This window comes from Podarcis liolepis (assembly GCF_965112155.1).
Source record: "Podarcis liolepis genome assembly, chromosome: Z".
NCBI lineage: Eukaryota > Metazoa > Chordata > Lepidosauria > Squamata > Lacertidae > Podarcis > Podarcis liolepis.
In genome coordinates this window covers 47,239,697-47,263,309 of record NC_139570.1, presented here as the reverse complement: position 1 = coordinate 47,263,309, position 23,613 = coordinate 47,239,697, and the positions used below count along the sequence as shown (strand labels likewise).

The 23,613-nt window shown below is 46.1% G+C and overlaps 1 protein-coding gene and 1 pseudogene across 2 annotated transcripts; one reads left to right on the top strand and one right to left on the bottom strand.

Moving 5' to 3' along the window:
* Window positions 1–1,494: 1,494 nt before the first annotated feature.
* Window positions 1,495–22,320, bottom strand: PIP5KL1 (phosphatidylinositol-4-phosphate 5-kinase like 1). The gene is made up of 10 exons (XM_083485940.1): window positions 22,209–22,320; window positions 17,945–18,145; window positions 15,088–15,138; window positions 13,752–13,906; window positions 9,067–9,191; window positions 8,910–8,944; window positions 6,757–6,812; window positions 5,822–5,934; window positions 4,073–4,232; window positions 1,495–2,491 (listed from the first exon to the last, which is right to left on the bottom strand). Exons 1-10 carry the CDS (start codon window positions 22,224–22,226, stop codon window positions 1,915–1,917), a joined length of 1,491 nt encoding a protein of 496 aa, XP_083342066.1. The 5' UTR covers window positions 22,227–22,320; the 3' UTR covers window positions 1,495–1,914.
* On the top strand, window positions 2,500–4,066 carry LOC310698635 (10 kDa heat shock protein, mitochondrial-like; annotated as a pseudogene). The gene has a single exon. The product of its transcript is annotated as a 10 kDa heat shock protein, mitochondrial-like (transcript).
* Window positions 22,321–23,613: the final 1,293 nt, after the last annotated feature.

Here is a 23,613-nt window from a genome sequence, read left to right as displayed (position 1 = left end):
AAATATAGGAGGGCATTAGTGCCCACCCATTTCAGTGCCGTGCCTTTTGTACTGCCGGAGGACAATATGCAAATGAACCGTTGTCTCTGTGTGGAGCTGGAGCAATAGAGCCTGTTGACCATGACCTTTTGCATTCCAGTTACAGATAGGTAGCCGTGTTGGTCTGCCATAGTCAAAATAAAAAAATTCCTTCCAGTAGCACCTTAAAGACCAACTAAGTTAGTTCTTGGTATGAGCTTTCGTGTGCATGCACACTTCTTCAGATACACTGAAACAGAAGTTGCCAGATCCTTCTATATAGTGAGAAGGTAGGGAGGGGTATTACTCAGAAGGGTGGTGGGAATGGGAGATCCTTCTATATGGTGAGAAGGTGGGGAGGGGTATTACTCAGAAGGGTGGTGGGAATGGGAGATTCATGGAGAGACCTGGTCTGAACAAAGACATTGGATTCTTATCACATTATACATGACTAAGCCATTTCTCACCTTCTCACCCCTTGCCTTTTCCTGTAAGACCTATTGCAGTCGTTAAGAGTCGTCAACAGGCTCATCTCAGCTATCTGCCAATCTCTGATTCCCACCACCCTTCTGAGTAATACCCCTCCCCACCTTCTCACTATATAGAAGGATCTGGCAACTTCTGTTTCATTGTATCTGAAGAAGTGTGCATGCACACGAAAGCTCATACCAAGAACTAACTTAGTTGGTCTTTAAGGTGCTACTGGAAGGAATTTTTTAATTTTGCATTCCAGTTTGTATTATGAGTTTGGGGTGTTAACATGGGTTTCCAGATCCCTCTAATCCCTGGATCCAGCAAGTGTTAAAATATAAGCCACGCGGGCATTCTGATGAAAGTTAAAGCTAGAATTTAGAGTTGAAAGTGATGAGATGTCACAAAGAAGAAAAGCGGCAGAGCAATGGTTGGTATCTGTATGGGTCCAATACTGCAGTTATGAGAGAAGAAAGACCCTTTTGGGGTGTTAATGCCATGAACCCCTCCATCATAGCCGTAGCCTGTATATATAAATAAACCATATATCCTAAAGACAGCACTGTCTCCACTGTGCCTCGTTTCCAAAAAGAAACATGAGCCCTGGGTGAGCGCCAAGAACCCCTGGAATTCCGCACTGCTCACAGATTGGGGTGTTGTGAGTGGGGGAGAGGTTGGTTCTTCCCTTATTAAGAACTCTCCTGGGAATTCTGCTAAGATTTGGTATTGTTTTTTTATGAGATGCTTTATTCCGTATTACTGAAAGTGTTTCCCAAAAAATATTCCCAATTTTAATGAATATCAGTGCAACTTTCTTGTCAGCTTCTTGAAGGGAAAACAAAGTATGCGTATAGCTATTTGTTTTTTAATCGTTTGCCATCAGTGGGTTGCTGTCGCTGCATGTCTGATGTCTCTTCTCCCCTCACCTTTAACTCCACCTGGCCTCCTTAATACCTCTGTATAACTATGCTCAATAACAAGCTGGGATGCAGAAACACACACAAACACTTTTGTAGATTCCTGTATTGTCACCACCCTCATATCCAGGATGCAGCAATGATGTTTACAATGTCCAGGATTCAGATCTAAATCCCAGGAGTTGCAGCGTCTCAGCTTTTCAAGACACACGTCTCCCCACCCTCACAAAAATACACACCACTCCTGCAGAAAAACCTGTTCCCTTCTGGCCCTGTGACATAACCCAGCTACCAGGATACAGGGGAATTTTAGCTTCCTGCAGATGTTGTTCCCATCCCTGGACACCAAAAAGTTTCCACAACGACCTCCAACTCCCTGGAGCAGTCACTTCAAAGCTTGTTCTTGTGTACTTGTTGTTTTCTCTGCAAGGCATGTAGGGGACAAGACTCTGGGGACAGTCTGGGGATGTTTCCCTCAGCCCTCCTGCAACTGCCCCCCTCCCTGTGTTCATGCGGTATGGTCTTGCACCCATTTGCAAAGCCTCCTAGCATAATAGACGGGGCCAACTGTGGAGAAGCTTTTATCCCGGAACCGAAGGGTCTTCCAGAAATGCTCCATCTTCTTGCGGAAGTTGTAGACTGTGAACAGGTCAACGATACCTATGTAATAGCGATAGTCAGGACCATCGATCACGTGCAAGGCATTCCGCGTGTTGGGAAGGAGCCGCCTGTTCTGGGCCAGGTGGAAGAGTGACTCCGCCAGATGGTTGAAGGTTTGGGGATGCCCACCCTCCTCTGTTCCAACAGGACACTGGGCGGTCGGGTCGAAGCTGATCCCATGGAGCACGTAAGGAGCCAAGACTTCCTGCATGAAGGTCTCGCTTCCCCTAGAAGAGTCTGCCTCCTTGTCTGTGTTCGCTTTCTTCTTCAGGTACAGCGCCAGCATGTTCTGGATGGTGTACCTGCTTTCGGGAGAGAGCTTGTAGAACTGGTCCACACTAGAAGAATAGCCATGAGACGTGTGAGACTCCTGCAAGGCGTTCCCAAAGTTCTGGTTCTGGTGATCATTGTTAGTGTCAATCGACCTGTCAGGGGAACATAAGCGCATTTGAAGAGCCTTGCTGGGTCAGGCCAAGGCCCATTCAGTCCAACATCCTGTTGGCATAGTGGTTCCTTTCAGATGCCCTTTTTTGTCGATTCATAACAGTTATATGCAATACTGTATTCAGTACTGTTTGTGCCTGCAAAGCTTTCAAGGCAGACATACTCCTACATTTCCAACCAGTCCCCCCTAACTTCAGCTGAAACCAGGTAACTTTTTAATACCACAAGTGTTATTTAGTGGTGGACCATGGTGTCTCAAATTTCAGGGGAGCCCTGTACGATGCCAAAATTCAGTGCCCCCACGCCTCTTGACATCCATTAAACATCATAGTTGTGGTGTCCCCTGTGGGGCCCGCAAGGCTTTGCGCCAGTGTGACCAAACCAGTTGCACTCCCCTAATTCCATCTAAATGTTATGGGGAGGGGGAGTTGTCCCACTTAAGTTGCACTTAGGAGCTCAAGAGAGCCCCTCTGGCCAACAATAATATAGTAGCACAGGGGAAGCATCACAGAACAACTTAGAAAGCAAAATGACATGTGGATGGTCCACCACAATTGAAATATTATTGCATCAGTGACCTGCAAAAATGTCTGCAACAAGTCACTGACTGCAGTAATAGTGCCCTGCTATGCTTTTCACACATGGAGCAACTGGGAAGAGCTTTTGGGGGCCATCCATAAATAAGATAGTATAGAATAAATACCAGTAATTCATATTTATTATAGTATACTGCATATGATCTCCTCCACACATACAGGAGGACATGCAAACTTGTATGCAGGGGTATACAAGTTTGTAAATTAAAAGAAAATGTTTTATTTTTTTAAAAATCTCAAGTTCTTGCAGAGGGAGCAGGCAGCCAGGACAGGGGGCCTTGTAAGTGTGTACCATGGCAAAGCAGGCATTAAAAAAAATTCTTCCCCTCTTTGACCGTGTATTGGTTGAAAGGTGTGCAGCTGAGACTGTAACAAGGGAGTCATTGTGATTCTACAAGCCACTGTTATGGCAATTGGAACAGGCTCTAAAGGCAAGGAGGGAGATACTCATCCAGTTAGTTTAAAAGTTGGTGAGAAGTTTCTGCTACAGGAGAACGATGGGGAAACAGTTCGGCTGGATGACAAGGACTGTTTCATATTTAGAGATATTCTTGGAAAATATGTGGACTGAACAGTTCATCTTGATGCACTATCATTAAATTTTCATTATTATTATTATTATTATTATTATTATTATTATTCTGAAAAAGTGTTCAAATGGTTTTGTTCCACCACATAAATAATTTCTTTATTTTTACAATAAATACAAACTCTCCCAAATTACCAAGCATCATTCTGACTTCAAAATTTAAAAAAAGTGTGTGTGTGTGTGTGAGAGAGAGAGAGAGAGAGAGAGAGAGAGAGAGAGAGAGAAGGTGGTGTGAGAAGCACCTGGGAGCTTTCAGGGCTTGTAGAAGGTTGAGTTGGCTAGTAGAGGGTAGGGAGAAAGTAAGGGCCCTGCCAGACTGGCTTCCCCTATGACAGATACCCCCAACCAACAATAACAACCCCACCGTAGGGCCTCACATGCTTCTGGCAATGATGTTGGCAAGTGCGTTGCTCAGGAGCCTCTCGTCCTCATGAAGGGGCTGCAAGCCCACCAGAAGGCTGTAGTCTATCACGCCCAAATCCTTCAGGAATTGTGTGTCCAGCTCCAGCTGAGTCAGCATCCAGGCACGCTGTGGACCTGCATGGATGAGAGATGGGCATATTCGGCCAGTCATGGGTGAAGAGGTTGCAAGATCCCCTGTGCTGAGCAGAAAAGCAAACTCTTTGGCCTCCGAGATCTCTCCCAACTCTCAGCAGCCCTCATTAGAGGAATTTTGTCCTGCTTTTGCTGAGCTACAACACAAGAGCACATCCGCAGGTGGCAATAATGTGGTAACCCTGGGGAAGCATCGCAAAGCAACTGAGAAAGCCGAATGATGTTTGTGTGGACAGTCCATTAGAAAGCTGCACTATTATTGCATCTATAGCATACTGCAGAATACGGCCCCCCTCCACACAAAAACACCAGTCTGGGAGGACAGTAGGTTTCATTTCGGAGATTGTGGTTTTACATGTTGCCATTTATTTAAGATTATTTACTTATTTCATAAAATTTATACGCTACCAGATTGTAAAGAACATCAAAGCTGTTTACAGAAAGATAAATCCAAAAACATCAGGGAAAAACTTACAATACATTAAACACTGAAGAAGTGAATACCAGAATAGATTAAAACTCCCTCCAGCACATCTAAGCATCTTGTCACAATATGAATTATTTTAGCAAGCATCAGAAAGAGTTCAATGAAGGCACATGATTGATATCAATAGGCAGGAAGTTCCAAAGTGCAGGTGTTGCCACACTGGAGCTCTTACAGGTGTGGAATGGGTACTATGTGGCATCTGTAGCAGTACCAGTTCTGTCCACTGAAGCAGCCAAGTGGCCACATGTAGGTAAACTGGTCCCAAGGGGTTAAGGGTTTTGTATCCTAATAGCAGCCCCTTGAACCTAGCCTGGTCACAGATCAGCAACCAGTGCAGATCTCTGAGAAGAGATGTTATATATGCTGACAAGGCCTCACTCCTATAAGCAATCGTGCTGCAGCATTCTAAAATAACTAATTGCTCTGTGGCAACAGGCTGCAATGACAAATCTTTGGGGATGCACGGGTGCACTACAGAATCCCGGATATTTGCACTTTCCGCCTAAGACACCCGTTGTTGTTTTACACACACAGCTCTTCTGTAGAATGCCTGAACAATGTGGGAGAGAACAGATTTTCAGTACTTTGGCTGGGTTTTATTTTTTGCAGAAAGTGTAGATTCCCCAGAGAGACCTTGGATCACTTGCACTGAAATGTTGCCTGTACACATGCACATATACCCCTGACCCCGCCTTTAAGGCAGAAATGGATGCCAACAAAATAGTCACCGTTGGGAGCAGAATTCTGGAAAGGATGGTCCAACGCAACAGTGTACAAAGGACTTGAATTGGTTAATACACAAAGATGAGTGCACAATATTGTGGTTAGGTGCCTAAGAATGTAAGGAGCAGCAAATTTGCTGTTATCTGAGCAAAACATCTGGTTCAACATCTTGTGAAAAAATAAACATTAAGCAGTGAATTTATTTATAAATAAATAAATAAATAAAGTGTGAAATAACACACAGCCCTGGACTGCCACCCCTGCTTTAGCACAAGGTGTGACTTTTGTACGGATGGGGGCCAGGAAGGTGAGCATCTCCTTCAGGTCCTGAACAGGTGGGGTGGGGGGTGGCGGGACCTACCAAGGCAGATGGTCTTATCAGCAAAGTTTCGATCCTTAAAAACCACAATGATTTCGCTGCCCTTCGGGGCCGGATCTGTCCAGCGGCCCACGTCACATCCTTTAATATCATACCTGCGAGGGGAAAGGAGGGCTGGTAAGTGCCAGAGAGATGGTCTTCATTCCCTCAGCTGTCGTCCAAGAAGGCCTGGGGCATCCCAGCAACAATATCCCCGTGACGTAGGTCAGAAACAAGAGGTGGTGACACCCAAGACCACCCCAGTGAGCTTCCTGGCTTAGCAGGGATTTGAACCCGGGCCTGCTGGATCAACACTCCCAACTTGCTTTCAGGGCTCTATTGTTCTTTCAGCAACCCACCTCCCTTTAGAGTAGCAGGCCAGAGAACAATTTTTCAAGTGAGAACACTGGCTTCCGATCTGCAGTCCGAGCAATGCTAGGGTCCCTCAGAGGTTTATGAAGGAGATTCAATAAGATTTGGTGACAATGGACAAACTTCTTTTGCCCACTGCTATACCTCCTTTCATTCCCTGGCAACACACAACTTCGGGGGGGGGGGTGCACACCAGACATGTCCTGGGGTGTGTGCAGTTGGGCCCAGGTCTTGCTGAGGCCAGGTACCTGCATCTAAGCTGTGGCAATTCACACTTGCTAGAAACAAAAAAAATTAATCCCTGTGCACAGAAACCCAGGCAGAGGGATGGTAAGCCTTGCTTCAAAGAGCCCAGTCAGGAGATAGGGAATAAGGTCTTCCTCCACAGCACAACCCTCCAGAAGTAATCCCCCCACCCCCCCACCCCGTTCAATGGGCCTTACTCCGAAGGGCATAAGGAAGTCTAGCCCCAGGAGTGGAGGAAGGCCTTTATCAACAACTCAGATCCACCCCCACCCCCCAGCTAAAAATGGTGCCATTCCTCTCAAACCATGCAAGGAACTCACCGCTCGACAATCTTATCATGAGGGTAGAAGATACTCTGCATGATGATGAAGTATCTCTAGAGGCACAAGCAGAAAACAGCAGCAGGTCAGTCCAGGGCTAAGACCATCCAAGCACGCAGCACTCATGGCAGTGTGGAGTCCCTCCCACAGGATGCTTAATGCTAAGGATGCTTAATGCTATGACAGAAAGATGGGTGGAAGGCAAGGGCCTTCCTCAATGGGTGGGGAAGGGAGGGACCCCTAAGACCCACCTCTTTACCCTGGCTTTTGACACTTAAGATGTATATTTTTAGGTCCCACTTTACTTCTGTAATTTCAACTTCTTGTAATCTATTTTTAATATTCTTTGGCTAATAAATGAATTATAGACCACCCCAACTATGATGCCAAAGTCCTTTTTTTTGTGCCCCACAAAGCTTTCAAAATTTGCCCACTTCCCACCCCTCATTTTCAGGGTTTGCTGCTGTAATGCTGTGATGAAAACAAGGCCCCTAAAAACGTGTTCAGTTTAAAAAATAATCATTATTTATTTATTTATTTATTTATTTATTTATTGTACAGCACTTGAAAATCTCTGGATGACATTAAAAAAAAACTCCAAAAAGCAAGACAGGCCCTGCAAAAAGTGAGGTGGGGACAAGAAAACAAGCAAATGTAGGTGCCCGTTCCTCCCCAAGTTAGATAATAAACATAATGGCTTGTAGCCAAATAAGTTCAGAGTAGAACCATTGGAATTAATGGGCCTACGTAAGCCAGACTTGGCAGTTTTAATGGGTCTACTCTTAGCAGGGCTAGGCACTGGGTACAACAGCTCAGGTTTTTCAAAAAAAAAAATGAGGGTGCTAGGAGAGGAGGGGTGATTACATAACCGCCCCCTCCAGGCCTTATTTATAGATGTTTCTGTTGTGGCAATTATCTAACATTCCCTCTAACAGCAAACTCAAGGGTTTGAGTGCCAACAGGATTGTCTCCAAAACAGGGATATTGAGGAACACAGACCCTCCAAGTGTCCCTGATTTAGAGAAGCCACCCCAGTTTCTGATGTGATCCCGGAATGTCCTGCTTTTCCGTCCCTATTTTCATTGCAGAAATGTTGGAGGGTATGGAGTTATCAGACCCCCGAGCCTTCTGAAGGGAATTCTGTATAGGGAAGGTTTTTTTTTAAAAAAAATAATGTTTAATGTTTTATTATGTTGGAAGCTGCCCAATGTTGGGGCAACCCAATAAGATGTGTGGGGTATAATAGTAAAAATATCATCATGGAATGGGGTGTCCCTATTTTCATCAGAGAAATGTGGGAGTGTATGGTAACTGGGTTAGCAGAAATCAAGAGGTCAGCCATTTCTTCCCACCCCCCCCCCACAAAATGCCCTGGGGGTGATGAGTGAACTGCCCTGTTCGAGCCCCCTAACTAGCTTATTTCAAGGCTGGAGCCCCAGCAGAAATATTCCAGTAAGGGAGCTTTAAAGCCCTGCAAAATCTCCTTGCAGGTACTGTATATTAAATGAAGGAGGTGATGACAGGTGACCCCCACCTAGGCCCGAAGACACCCCCCCAACCAGGCCTCAAACTGTCCAAAATTCTTTTTCTCTCTTCTAAAAATCCACAGCTAAAGTTTTCCTCTGTTTTCTCACAAGGTGCTGTGGCAAAGGCAAAATGTTATTCTTTTATCAGAACGAGAAGGCTTCAAAAAGCTAATGAATAGGCTCTGTCATTGCCAAGAATACTCAGGCCTGAGAACTGACTCTTATCTCATTCAGTTGTAACACATCTTGAACACGCTGAAACAGCAAGGCTCCTCGACCCACTCCCTAGGCTTCTACCCCGCTTTCCTGGGAAGAGTCCAAAAGAGTCCCAAAGACAGGAGCTTTCTGTTCATGCTCAGGAAAGTCACTCAACATGGGGCAGGACTCATGAGGAGGAGGAGAAAGGGGAGGGAACTGGAGGGGAATATATGCTCTGTGCAAATGACTGTGAACCCCGTGCTTGTTTGTGAGTTATCACACTTGCTCCTTCTACCAGCCCGGATGGTAGAAATAAAGCTTTTTCTCTGAAACTATTCCTTGAGCGTCTGTTGACTCCCATTTCCCTCCCCTTTCTCTTCTCACCCGAGGCTAAAAAGGCTACATTCAATAGCTCACATAAAACCTTACCTTCTTTTCCCGAGGGACGATAATACTGTGGACACCTGTTGGAAGGAAGGGAGAAACACACATCACAGCCAAAGGATTTGGCCCGATCATAAGAAACGTATTACTGCTGCTGACTTTTAAGGCTTGTTTTCATTCATATTCTACAAGCATGTCTTACCCAGGAATTTGACGAGCATGGAGTGAGGGTATCTCTCCATGTGCTCAAGATACTTGGCTAGGTTCGTGAGAAGGAATTGGATTTCTTGCTTACTCTGAGTCTTCAGGAAGAAGCGCTTATCATTGCTGTTTAAGACGGGGAGGGAAGCAGGAATTCACTTATTTGTTTAAATTTACATATCACTTTCTCATGCAAGTATGCCCAAATCAGCTTTCAACAGAACAAAACTGCAAATCAATACATCATTACAACAAAGCTCAAATATGAAATAACTGCATGGAAGGGGATTGGACTAGATGAGCGTTGGGTTCAATGAGTTCAAAAGAACCCCCCCCCAACCCCAACCCCAACCCCCAACAATGCAACAAATAACTCAGGTTGTTTATACGAACACCATAACATTATATCATCATATAGCAAACTGTCAACCATTAAAATAGAACAATTAATGCAAAATGTAATTAACATTCCAATGTGATTGCATGTCAGTGATATTATAACCAGCAGTAACTGCCTGGCAAGAACTGTATCAACTGGTAGAAAAATTAACAAAGTCCATAAATTTTTGTTCTTTTGCTTTTCTTTATTTGCAATATATTTCATTCATAAACAGTGATTCATAGATAGCATATGTTGAGAGGCTAAAAATTTAAAAAGCGTGCAATTTTTAGTAGAGTTAGCGCACAGCTTGGAAGCTGGCTGTATACTGAATACATGTTGCTGAACGCGATCTAGTGGTAAAACACTCACACTGAGTGTGGAAAACTTAGTTTATTATAAGAAATACATATTGGATAGTAAACAGTTCCTACTCCAACTAACAAGCTGCAAAGGAGCAGAGCTTGCTCTCTGATCTCAGCAGGAGAGAGAAAGGAAGATGTATTCTCTCTGCTTCAGAAGGGACAGGGTAGGGTCAACAACCCTAAGAGCAGCAATCTAGTAATACACTGGTACCTCGGGTTAAGAACTTAATTCATTCTGGAGGTCCATTCTTAACATGAAACCGTTCTTAACCGGAAGCACCACTTTAGCTAATGGGGCCTCCTGCTGCCACCGCGCCACAGCAGCACGATTTCTGTTCTCATCCTGAAGCAAAGTCCTTAACCCGAGATACTATTTCTGGGTTAGCGGAGTCTGTAACCTGAAACATCTGTAACCTGAAGCGTCTGTAACCCGAGGTACCACTGTACTGTACAGTCAAACCTTGGTTCTCGAACTTAGTCCGTTCCGGGAGTCTGTTCGATTCCTGAAACCCTTCGAAAACCAAAGCGCGGCTTCTGATTGGCTGCAGGAGCTTCCAGCACTCAAGCAGGAGCCATGTTGGACATTCAGCTCCCCCCTCCCCCCAATAAAAAGTTTGCAAACCGGAACACTTACTTCCTGGTTTGCAGGTTTCAGGAGCCGATTTGTTCAACAACTAAGCCGTTTGAGAACCAAGGTGCCACTGTATAGGAAAGGCCAACACATGTTAGTTTAAACATGGGTAGGCAAATTACGGCCCGGGGGCCAGATCCGGCCCAATTGCCTTCTAAATCCGGCCTGCGGGTGGTTCGGGAATCACCGTGTTTTTACATGAGTAGAATGTGTCCTTTTATTTAAAATGCACCTCCGGGTTATTTGTGGGGCATAGTAATTCGTTCATTCCCCCCAAAAAAAATCTAGACCGGCCCCCTGCTGAAAAAGTTTGCTGATCCCTGGTTTAGAAAGACAGTCTTGGAGGTACTGCTGTCTATTTGCTTTCTCCTTACGCAAATCCCATCCAGTATGAATGCAAATTGAGTTTCATAAGAGGCAGATCTGGGAAGCACAACTGGTTTGGTTGCACAGGGTGGGGAGTCTGGGGCACCACAAGGGATGCTGCAACTATGACTTAGAATGGAGCACAAGAGGTGGAATTTTGGCAGCGAACAGGATGCCGCTGAAGTGTGAGACCCATAGATCTGCCACTGGCTGCATTCTAGCAGCTCCAACATAAAATGCGTAGGAATTCATAAATATATACAGTGGGACCTTGGGTTACAAGTGCTTCGGGTTACAGACACTTCGGGTTACAGACTCCGCTAACCCAGACGTAGTATCTCAGGTTGATAATTTTGCCCCAGGATGAGAACGGAAGTTGCACGCTGGTGGCGTGGCGGCACGGGAGGCCCCCCATGAGCTAAAGTGGTACCTCAGGTTTAGAACAATTTCGGGTTAAGAATGGACCTCTGGAATGAATTAACTTCGTAACCCGAGGTACCACTGTACTATAAAGTGCATAAAGAACTTATAGAGGCTAAATTTTAAAGTATGGTACATTTCATAGCAGCTTGATCATAGAAAGTGCCCAGAGAAACACCTTCATCAGTGAGAGATGGCTGCTTAAGGCAGCCTTGGTCCAGTTTGGACACCTGCCTTCACACATGCACACACCCCTGTGTTGCAAAATATGAGTCAGCAATATCAAAAGCAGCACGATGGCCAGAAACAATTACAACATGAAAAACTTTATGGAGTAAGTCAAAACATCAAAACCAACAAACTGAAGCCTCTGAAAGTCCTTAAATGAATCACGGTGCCAGACTTTACCCGGCGGAGAACAAGCTGTGAAGCCTTGTATAATCAGCAAATGTCCAATTCTGATGTCCAACTCTGAACTCTGCTGAACAGTGTTTCCGGATAACAACTACTGTTTGGTTGAATTCTTCATCAGCCAATTAGTTCAACACTTGTAAATAGAAAGAGATGTAATTTCTTCATTAACCAATCTTTTTTTGAATACATATAATATGCATGAGAATGAAAAATACTCTGGGACAGTGTTCATGCGATTATGATTCATTGAAGGACTTTCAGAGACGTCAGTTTATTAGTTTTGATGTTTTGAATTATTCCGTAAAGTTTTTCACATTGTAATTGTTTCTGGCCATCGTGTTGCTTTTGATATTGCTGATTCACACACACACACACACACACACACACACACACACACAGAGTGATGGGTTCAAGCCCCACACTGAGCAAAAGACTCCTGCATTCTTGGGGGGTTGGACTAGATGACACTCGTGGCCCCTTCCTACTTGACACTTCTATGATTCTATGCCCCAGCCAAGCCACTGCCTTGCATGAGTGGCAGGGGCCACCAGAGCAGATGGAGGATGAGAAGAGGACATAGAGCAGGGGAAAAGAGCTGTGAGGGGAGGAGAACCCTTTCCCTATCCTTTGAACTCCCTGGGAAACTCAACAAACTTGCTGCACCTGGAAATGAGTGTGGAGAATGCAGCTGTATGGGAGACAGCTATAGGCAGTCTGAGGAAGCGCCACCAACCCTGGGCCTGCCCATAGAAAGCAAATCTAGAGTTTGGATCCTGGGTGAGAACCCAGATGCTGAGAGGGAGGGTGTGTCAGAAGGAAAATGCTTAGTCTGGCTTGGTGCTTAGACACCAGGCCAGACCAACTCCTCATTGCAAAGATGTGTGCAAACTGGACATGAAGTCTGGCAACATTAACCCCGCCATGTGGGAATTCCTTGCAGACAACCGCAGTGCCTGGAGACAGACAGGTCATGTGTGCTTCCATAGAAGTGACCAGAGGAGGAATGATCCCTGGGAGGAGCACAGAGAGAAGAGATGCCCGGGTGCATCCGCAGCAGCACAGCTGGACGCCTTCACCTGCTCCAGAGGCAACAAAACATGTCTCTCCCATATCAGTCTCCACAGCCACAGCAGGCGCTGTAACTCTCCAGTGGTTTGACTTCACCCCCAAAGACACACTCCTCCATTGTCACCTGAGACAGATGGATGCCAACAACAACCATGTATTAATGCAACATTTTTAATACAAATGAGCTGTTTGTACTATTGATTTTCGGATGCGGGTGCTGGTGATGCGGTCTAAACCACAGAGCCCAGGGCTTGCCAATCAGAAGGTTGGCAGTTCGAATCCCCTCAATGGGGTAAGCTCCTGTTGCTTGGTCCCTGCTCCTGCCAACCTAGCAGTTCAAAAGCATGTCAAAGTGCAAGTAGATAAATAGGTACCGCTCCGGCGGGAAGGTAAACAGCATTTCCGTGCACTACTCTTGTTCACCAGAAGCAGCTTAGTCATGCTGGCCACATGACCCGGAAGCTGTACGCCGGCTCCCTTGGCCAGTAAAGCGAGATGAGCGCCGCAACCCCAGAGTTGTCCGTGACTGGACCTAATGGTCAGGGGTAGCTTTACCTTTACTATTGATTTACACTATTGAATCCAGTCAGAATAATACTAGGCTGGATGGCCCGCGAGTCTGACACAGCACAAAGCAGGCTCATATGAATATATTCACATTATTCCCTGTATTTCCAATGTGCAGGCTGTGTGTGCTGATGCTTATGTATCTAGAACAGAACCACCCATCCACAAGCAGACTTGGGAGAATCCCAGAGTTTGCCAATGTACCAAAAAAACAACAACAAAAAAAAAACCCAAACCTTTGGAAGGAATCGTAAATGAGGGTGAGGGCAGTGAATAGACCGACTCAAAGTAGTCCAGTGAGAACTGAGCATGCTCAGAGTGCATGGAAGGCTCACAGATTGTTGTGGGGAGAGGCAACCAAAGGCCAGGGGAGCAGGGCAGGGGAGATATGCTGAACAGCAGCAGGACACGCTGCAGCTCTTTATTGCAGGTCTCCCATGTGTCTTTTCTTGCTGTGGACAAGATAGTTCTCTGACCTGAGGAAGAAGTCAGCCGTGCTTTTAGAGTTGCTGATGAACTGCAAGTATGAGCTGTCACAAGTCAGGGACCGTTGGTAATCGACATCCACCATGCCAAGAAATTTTCGGAACCGGGTAAAAGCAGGAGCAGCGTATGTCCTCATCTCAAAGCCCTGCGGGGAAGCAGAACTGAGGTCAGTGCAGAGAAAGGGGCGGCCAGAATGCTCAGCGGGCCAAAATTCTGCCCTTCTGGTGGAGAGCCTAACAGCTGAGCAGAGCCCCTGATAGGGAGGGAAGGATTCAATTCAGCTCCCATTTCAAGGCAAATAGATCTGCTTCGCACTTTTCAAAGCAATATGTGGGAACTGAAACACAGCAAGCCTTCAAAATGTGGACTCATCCAAATCACCCATTGCTAAGTTCTCCAGCCAAGCAACCTGTGAAAAAATGCACACTAAAAATGTGCTTGAAATGCACATATTTGTGATAATAGACACAACATGCATTATATTAGGAGGAAATTGCTTAGCATAAAATGTGTTTATTAGGGGAAATTACATATATTGACATGAGCTCACTTCAGTCTACTTCAGTTTCTGGAATTGGCAGTGTTACATGTGCCACATAATACTCATTCAGCATTTGTAAGAAATCTATCTTTTAGTCTAGCAGCACCCACACTTTGGAACTCCCTGCCTAATGCTGACATGTGTTTCAATTTGTGTTTACCAAATTGTTAAGTTGTGGGCGAACATAGCAGACGACACAGCAATTTCTCCAGAGCAGCTCTTTATTTGTAAGCTGGACAGAACTGAACAGCAAACAGCTCAGCCGGCCTGCTTTTATAGGCAGCCGGCTGTCAACATTGTAGCAACAACAACCCAGGGTTTCCCGCCTAAATTAACTGACGTGGACCTGAGTGAAAACTATCTACAGTATTCCCCCTGCTGGCCCAGGGTGAGAACTTCAGTACATAACACAAATTGTGCTTATTGCTGATTTTTAATATTATAAATAGCTTTCTAAAATTGTTTTTACTACTGATTTCATTCCTGAATTTCATTCTTTTTGTATACTGCTCTGAGGTGTTTTGTTTTTTTAAATTTGTATTCCTCCCTATACCCGTAGATCTTAGGGCAGTTTCACAACAAGCGTTATGAAATAGTAAATAAATTAATAAGGAGACATGTGTGCTCAGAGTCTGATGAATTTTCATGTGAAGAACTGAACCTAGTGCTGGAAAAAGGAGAAGTGGAGAGAATCTGGAATGTTGTACAGATCTGCCCAGCCCAAACCCAACTTGTGCTTGGGAATTTTCCTTCGGGGACCCCCCCCCCCTTCAAAGGATGCCTACCTCGTGCATCTGCCTGAGGACTGCCTTAAACTGATCCTCCCTCAGGACGTCCTGGAGAGAGAAAGAGTGTCAGAACACCCACCCTTCCCCCTTCTTGTCCTCAGAACTCCCAGCAAATTCCTCATGTGCTTGTCACCAATAAAATACATCTCTTTACAGGTAATAAAAACTTGAGTCTCTCAGTCATTTCTCAAATGCTGAGGCTGCTGAACAACCCTCTTGCACTGGGTTGTTGTTTAGGGGGTATTGCATGCGGGGTTGTTGCTGTTAATTTTATGTGCCTCTATTTTAGATCAGTGGCTCTCATAAGATGTGGTGCACCACAATGGCGTAGCTGGAGTGGGTGGCAAGGTTGGTGGAAAGATTCAAGGCCAAGTGTGTGCTCAGAGGAAACTCCCATCATAGAATCATAGAGTTGGAAGAGACCACAAGGGCCATCGAGTCCAACCACCTGCCAACTCCCTGGCCATTGACCATGCTTCCTGGGGTGATGCGGGTTGAAGTCCAAAAACATCTGGAGGGCCACAGGTTCTCCATGCCCAGTAACAGGGAACCTTTCTTCAATCCAAGGGCCTCGTTGCTTTCTGAGCAACCTTCAAAGGCCAGTGAGTAGATGGGTGGGGCTGGGGCAAAACTGGGCAAAGCAAAAATGTCAATACTACCTCTGGACCGTGCAATGTTTGCTCATCATTCTTTGTGCGAAGAAGACATCTTACATGCAGTAGGCTAGTTTCTACATCCACACTCACACACCCTTCCCCATCCTCTATCTAGGCAAGAAAGAGCCATGATCAAGGATGCATGCCAGTGAGGCAGGAACACTCCATGAATGTGCAAAGCAAAGGCAGCTAGGAGTGTGACTTGGGGAAGAGGGGTGTGGCCTCAGGATAGTCGTGAAAGTCAGATAGATAAGCCTGGGGGAGACATTTAGGCCTCAGGCCTCAGAGGTTTCCCACACATGTTACCTATGGATTCACATAGCACCATCTATGCATACCAAGAATTAGGAACCTGCCATTCTTCAACTCTTCTCTCACCAGAGTGGTTCATGCTCTGGTTATTTCCCGCTTGGACTACTGCAATGCGTTCTACGTGGGGCTACCTTTGAAGGTGACCCGGAAACTACAACTAATCCAGAATTCGGCAGCTAGACTGGTGACTGGGGGCAGCCACCGAGACCACATTACACTGGTCCTGAAAGACCTACATTGGCTCCCAGTACATTTCCAGGCACAATTCAAAGTGTTGGTGCTGACCTTTAAAGCCCTAAACGGCCTTGGTCCAGTATATCTGAAGGAGCGTCTCCACCCCCATCGTTCTACCCGGACACTGAGGTCCAGCACTGAGGGCCTTATAGTGGTTCCCTCACTACGAGAAGTGAGGCTACAGGGAACCAGACAGAGGGCCTTCTCAGTAGTGGTTCCTGCCCTGTGGAACACCCTCCCATCATATGTCAAGGAAATAAACAACTACCTGACCTTTAGAAAACATCTGAAGGCAGCCCTGTTTAGGGAAGCTTTTAATGTTTGATGTTTTATTGTATTTTTAATAATTTGTTGGAAGCCACCTAGAGTGGCTGGGGAAACCCATCCAGATGGGTGGGGTATAAATATTAGTAGTAGTAGTTGTAACTCCCGCCAGGAGTGTAACTCAATTGGCCAGGGCCAATGGACCTTGGGAATCCAACAACACCTGAGGGGACACAGCTTCTTCATCCCTGATGTGGGCCTCTCTGCCCTCTCCTTCCTCATAGCATGGGTTGCCAGCACCTGGGTCAGGACAAGTGTTGTCCCCTCCCCTCCTCCCCCCCCCAGACTGGGCAGCTGGAGTGGAGGCGTGCACCTGAGAGGAGAGGTTTTCTCCCTCCTTGGTGGGTGGCGCCGCCGCCCTCCCCCTCCATCGCTCTCAGCCAGGCCGAGCAGCACGTGAGTGGCGGTAGGAGAGATGAGGGCCGCTGTCCTCACATATTCTGCTGTTGCCCACCAACCATGGCCTCCCACCGCCAGCAAGGCCAACGCCAGGACCACTGAATGGAGGTGCCACCGCTCCGCACACAACGACCCCAGCTCAGCCTCTGCCGTAGCCTCCTCCTCGCCCTCGGTGGAAGCAGAGGACTCCTCTGTGGCCTGGGTCTCGACCACTGCTTCCGCTCGTGCCTTGCGCTCCCCTGGCCCTGCCATCTCCATCCTCGACACCTCGCAGGCTGGGCGAGCGAGCCCTCACCTCTCGGCCAGCCCAGGAGCCATGCGTGTGGGGCCGTCTGAGGAGGAGGAGGAAGCACTGCCCCAGCCTGGGCATGGCTTCCCTCCCTGAGTCTCCAGAAGGCAGCAGGAGCTCAGCAGAGAGCCTGTCATGGGATTACCTAGTTCAGGGGTAGGCAACCTAAGGCCCGTGGGCCGGATGTGGCCCAATCGCCATCTTAATCTGGCCCACGGACGGTCCAGGAATCAGCGTGTTTTTACACGAGTAGAATGTGTCCTTTTTTAAAAAATGCATTTCTGGGTTATTTGTGGGACATAGGAATTTGGTCATATATATTTTTCCAAAATATAGTCCGGCCCACCACATGGTCTGAGGGACAGTGGACCGGCCCACAGCTGAAAAAGGTTGCTGACCCCTGATTAGTTGAATCCCTCTCAGGATTCTGCACCTGGTTCCCCCCCACACGCACTCCTGCCTCCTCTTAATCTTCCACACCTGCCTCCAGATGGTCAACCTTGGGGTTCAAGGGGGAAGTGGGAGGAAAAGTTGATCCCCCAAACACAAAGTTAGCCCATCCCTGTCCCCAGAAGGCTCCTGTTTCACAGTTGCCAAGGAGGCAACAAAGGCGGGAATAGAACCTGCAGCCCAAACTCACTGTGGTTACTGGGTTATGGATAGCATGATTGACAGACGCCCTGAGCCCCTTCTTTATCATACTGGTGAACTGATAGAGCGGGTGATCCTCGTTGATTTCAAAGAAGCCCAAAAGGTTCCACTGCTGGCGGATTCTCCAGAGGATCCGGTACAGGAATGGGTTAAACCTCCGACTTCTACCTTTAGGTAGGATCTCGCAGTGCTAAAAGGGAAGAAAGGAAGGGGTCAGCAGTGGAAGTCAGTTCCAAAACCAAAGCGTTCCAAAACCAAGGCGTGGTTTCCCAGAAAGTAATGCAAAATGGATTAACCCTGAAGGGTCACCAGCATTTTAGTGTGAATTTCTACCAGTATATGTATTTTTGTAAGCAATTTTGTGTTTCGCATAGTTTCAGAAAGTGCACAGTTTAAATGCAAACTGAATCAGATTTCTCCCCCGCTGCTGATATTCTCTGGGTGATGTCTGACAGAGTGTGGTGCAGCTGAATGTTGCTCAGTGATTGGAGAAAAGGGCTGGAGTTTCGTTTCTATCAAATGGCCCAGGTCCAGAATCTGTTACAGCTGCTGTAGCAGGTGATAGTATTGATGTATACATTGCCAGGTAGCCTACAGGTGAAGAGGTGCAAAAAAAAAAGTGTATGTGAAAGGATATCATTAGGATAATCTGCTCACTGTATGTGTCAAGAATGTTTGTGCAGGAAAATAATGCAGCCTTGGACCAGTTTTGTAGAAGGTAGACGCTGAATTATTCCTGCTGAATCAGGCAACCAGCTGTGATTAGGCAGGCATGCTTTTCCTCTGAGAATGTGAATTTATATGTATGTGTACAGAAGTATACCTAGACTCCCTTGCGCCATTGGCAAGGCAATTTAACAGTGCCCCCCCCCCCAGTCCCTTACACCCTGGGCAATCACTGGCTCTTTCTGTACAATTTTTGCATCCCCTGGGTCTGCACTGTTGGTGGGGGGCAACCTAGCCAACCCCTAGTTATGCCCCTGCATGTGTAAAACTAAGGTGGGGTTTTGCCTTTCTATAAGCATGTATAACTTATGGGCCGGTGGAATCTGCTTTTGTGAGTTCCTCAGTGGCCGCTCTAGTTCTGAACAAACTAAAGCTGTCTTAAACATCATAAACTGAAGAAAATCACTACAGCTTTCTCCAATCTATGGATCTCCAAACGTTATTTTTCTGGGGCTTGAAAGGTATATAAGGTAAGAATAAATTCCTTGGCAATATCTGATTCACCACATCACGACTGAGTTCATGGTTTGCCACTTATCTGATTTTTTGGTAAGACTGTTGGCCAGTAATTTCTGCTGCAAATGTTGTTGAATGGATTCCAAATGATAGTCCCAAGATGTAACATCTTTTGCTAATGTTAATGTACCAATGAATTTATTCATTTAACAATATATATACCACTTGAATGCAGTAAAACCTCTACGCAGTTTTAAAAATATTAAATTTATCAATTAAAAAATTTAAAACAATGGAACTCATATATATATATATATATATATATATATATATATATATATATATATATGGTAAATGAGATTAAGCATGTCAACGTGTCTGGATCAGCTTGCCTAAACAAATTTTTTTTAAGCAGGTGCTGAAAAGTATACAGTGGTACCTCGGGTTACATATGCTTCAGGTTACAGACTCTGCTAACCCAGAAATGTTACCTCGGGTTAAGAACTTTGCTTCAAGATGAGAACAGAAATTGTGCTCCAGCAGTGCAGTGGCAGCAGGAGGCCCCATTAGCTAAAGTGGTGCTTCAGGTTAAGAACAATTTCAGGTTAAGAACGGACCTCCGGAACGAATTAAGTACTTAACCCGAGGTACCACTGTATAGTGAAAGAACCTGTCAGGTGTCAACAGGCAGGGAGTTCCAAAGTGTAGCTGCCACCACATTACAAGGTCTGTTACTCACTAGTGAAGAGTGAGTCTTCTGGGGCACCTGTCAGTGCCAGCTCTGTAGATCAATGCAGAATTCTATTATTTGTCCTGATTTTATCCCAGATTCAGTCCTCAAAAGGACTAAATGAATCATAGAATCATAGAGTTGGAATAGACCACAAGAGCCATCGAGTCCAACCCCCTGCCAAGCAGGAAACACCATCAGAGCACTCCTGACATATGGTTGTCAAGCCTCTGCTTAAAGACCTCCAAAGTAGGAGACTCCACCACACTCCTTGGCAGCAAATTCCACTGTCCAACAGCTCTTACTGCCAGGAAGTTCTTCCTAATGTTTAGGTGGAATCTTCTTTCTTGTAGTTTGGATCCATTGCTCCGTGTCCGCTTCTCTGGAGCAGCAGAAAACAACCTTTCTCCCTCCTCTATGTGACATCCTTTTATATATTTGAACATGGCTATCATATCACCCCTTAACCTCCTCTTCTCCAGGCTAAACATGCCCAGCTCCCTTAGCCGTTCCTCATAAGGCATCGTTTCCAGGCCTTTGACCATTTTGGTTGCCCTCCTCTGGACACGTTCCAGTTTGTCAGTGTCCTTCTTGAACTGTGGTGCCCAGAACTGGACACAGTACTCCAGGTGAGGTCTGACCAGAGCAGAATACAGTGGCACTATTACTTCCCTTGATCTAGATGCTATACTCCTATTGATGCAGCCCAGAATTGCATTGGCTTTTTTAGCTGCCGCGTCACACTCTTGGCTCATGTCAAGTTTGTGGTCAACCAAGACTCCTAGATCCTTTTCACATGTACTGCTCTCAAGCCAGGTGTCCCCCATCTTGTATTCGTGCCTCTCATTCCCCCCCCCCAAGTGCAATACTTTACATTTCTCCCTGTTAAAGTTCATCTTGTTTGTTTTTGCCCAGTTCTGTAATCTGTCAAGGTCGTTTTGAAGTGTGATCCTGTCCTCTGGGGTGTTAGCCACCCCTCCCAGTTTGGTGCCATCAATGCAAATGTAAGGAGGCAACAGTGGCCTAGAAAATTGTGGATACTCTTTATCGGTGGATAGCATACCATTTGTCTTGAAATGCATTCTTGCTCATGAAATATATGGCATTTTCATTTAAAAACAAAAACCTCTCAGTTGCTAAGCTGTGAACAGGGTGAATGGTTAAACCCCATTAAAAAGGGAAATATTCTGCCAATTGTTGTAAATGGATTTATCTCACAGAAAAGTGGCTCTTATAGGAAATGCCTGGATTGGCTCCAGTGTTAGTTCAGCTCAGGCACATTAAAAATTAGTGGCCATGACTAACTTAGCTCCACAGTATTTTATTTCAGTGGGTCCTACCTTGAAAAGGGAGTAACACTGCGCACATCCCTTAGTTTTAGCTTCTGTGTATCTTGATATTAGTATAAAATACATTTGTTTGTTTGAAACCGGGACATACCTGGAGGGTACCAGAGTGGGAAGAGCACCACACCCCATAGTCACCTTCAACTGGACTTAACTGTCCAGGGGTCCTTTCTCTTTACCTGTGCCATCAAATAAATACCATATGCACATGGCATTGTCGTGAGGTCTCATTCCAAGGAAGGGGACAGAAAGATTTAGGGAACACACTGTCACTTATCTGGGAGTAAAGCCCCATTGCGATCAGTGGGACTTTCTTCTGAGTAAACAGGCAGAATTGTCTGGGAGCCCTTTAAAAGGGCCTTGCAGTGCGTTCCACTGAGATGTAAGAAACATGGATTAAGAGAGTGTTAGGGGACCCTGAGGGCTGCATTTGCTTCTGGGCAACATTACGAGGGCCACATGACAGTGGTGGGTGGGGGCAAAGGCACAAAAATGGGCGGGGCACTGAATGTAAATATTCCTTTTGTACAGTAGGCTTGTTTCTACACCCACACCCCTCTATCCTCCATTCAGGCAATTGAGAGGCATGTTCAAAGTTCAAGGACACATTCCAGCCAGGCAAAAACACCTGGGATGCACTGTAGGCCCAGTGAGGGGTATGGGGGTGAGTTCTAAGGGCCAGGCAGAGAGGTGTGGAGGGTGACACTTGACCACTGGGCCCGAGGTTCTGTATTAAAGGATTGATTTGTGGATTCTGAACTATCACCAGGAAGTGAGCCCACCAATGATGTGGACTGACTCCCACAAGCCTTTCATTTTGTTCAAAACAAGGGAATGTGAATACGAGTCCATTATTGGGATGTTTTATGGTGTGGGGCAGCCTAGCCTTCCAAATGCTCCCAATAAGTGTCAACTTTGTGACCTGGAGCAAGGGGTATGAAGAAGGATCACAGACATGGTTTTTGTGAGCAAGTGGGGGAAAGTTTCCTACATACCTGACTTTTGGAACTCATGATAAACGGACGGGTCGTACAGTCACTTCTGAGAGAAACAAGCTGGTGACGACCAGGTGGATTCTAATCTCCCTAGAAACCACGGAACCCACTTGGAGGTTCCTTTCCAAGATGGCAGTTCAGTCTTGTGGCCTTTCAGAGGACCACATGGGAGTTCCATTGCATGAAGAGAAGAAATTGGATCAGGTTCTTGGGCTAAATGACAGAGGAGGCTGGTCCATACGGGTGAGTGTGGCACTGCCTCCACCAACCGCACTTTGCCCTCAGCCAGTCGTCTGTCCATCATGGGCACCAACATATCCTCCAACATTCCACAGATTAAAATAGGGACATTTCTCACACACACCCCGATCGCTCCCTCCCCCATATTTCATCCCACCCACACTGAGCATTTCCTATCTGAAGAAGGGCAAGTGCCGCCACCACCACTACTCCTATGGGACACAGAACACTTGCCCTCCAAAGTCTTGAAGAAGAAGAAGAAGAAGAAGAAGAAGAAGAAGAAGAAGAAGAAGAAGAGGAGGAGGAGGAGGAGGAATTTGGATTTGATACCCTGCTTTATCACTACCTGAAGGAGTCTCAAAGCGGCTAACATTCTCCTTTCCCTTCCTCCCCCACAACAAACACTCTGTGAGGTGAGTAGGGCTGAGAGACTTCACAGAAGTGTGACTAGCCCAAGGTCACCCAGCAGCTGCATGTGGAGGAGCGGGGAAGCGAACCTGGTTCACCAGATTACGAGTCCACCGCTCTTAATCACAACACCCCACTGGAGAAAACCCCTTAATAGAGATTTTATTTTTTGGTAGATTTACAAAAAAGAACACACACCCCAATAAATAGATTTTACAAAGGGGCAAGATCAGATCCACAAAGCATTTTTTTAAACATCAAAACTCCTTGCACTCTGCTCCCCCTTTCTCCCCACCCAGGGCGGTCCTGCCCTCTGCCTGCCCCTCAGAGCTGGTGTGTCACACAGGGCAGGGCCTTAGTGGCAGCAGCCCCTTCTCCTCCTCACCTGCTCTCTAGCAGTCGCTGTGAGCTGCCCACAGGAGAGGAGGAGGGAGGAGAATGGCTGCAGCAGCAGCAGCCATGGAGTGGTAACGTGATGCTGCTTTGCAGCCACCACTACCGCTGCTGCCACATAATAATAATAATAATAATAATAATAATAATAATAATAATAATTTATACCCCACCCTCCCCGGCCAGAGCCTGGCTCAGGGTGGCTAACATCAATAAAATCACAGTAAAAACATAATAGGGGGGGGAGAGAGGGGGGGGACAACCAATTTAAAATACAGGTTAAAATACAATTTAAAATGCAGCCTCATTTTAAAGTAGCCAATAAATCAAGACCATAAGGGGAAGGGAACATAAGGGTCAGACC

Excerpts from the sequence above, each read along its gene's own strand:
- PIP5KL1 (XM_083485940.1), bottom strand. Across the intron at positions 9,192-13,751 it reads ACGGCTGACTTCTTCCTCAG|CAATGATAAGCGCTTCTTCC; the intron begins GTCAGAGAACTA and ends CGTCTTAAACAG. Across the intron at positions 8,945-9,066 it reads CATGCTCGTCAAATTCCTGG|GTGTCCACAGTATTATCGTC; the intron begins GTAAGACATGCT and ends TCCTTCCAACAG.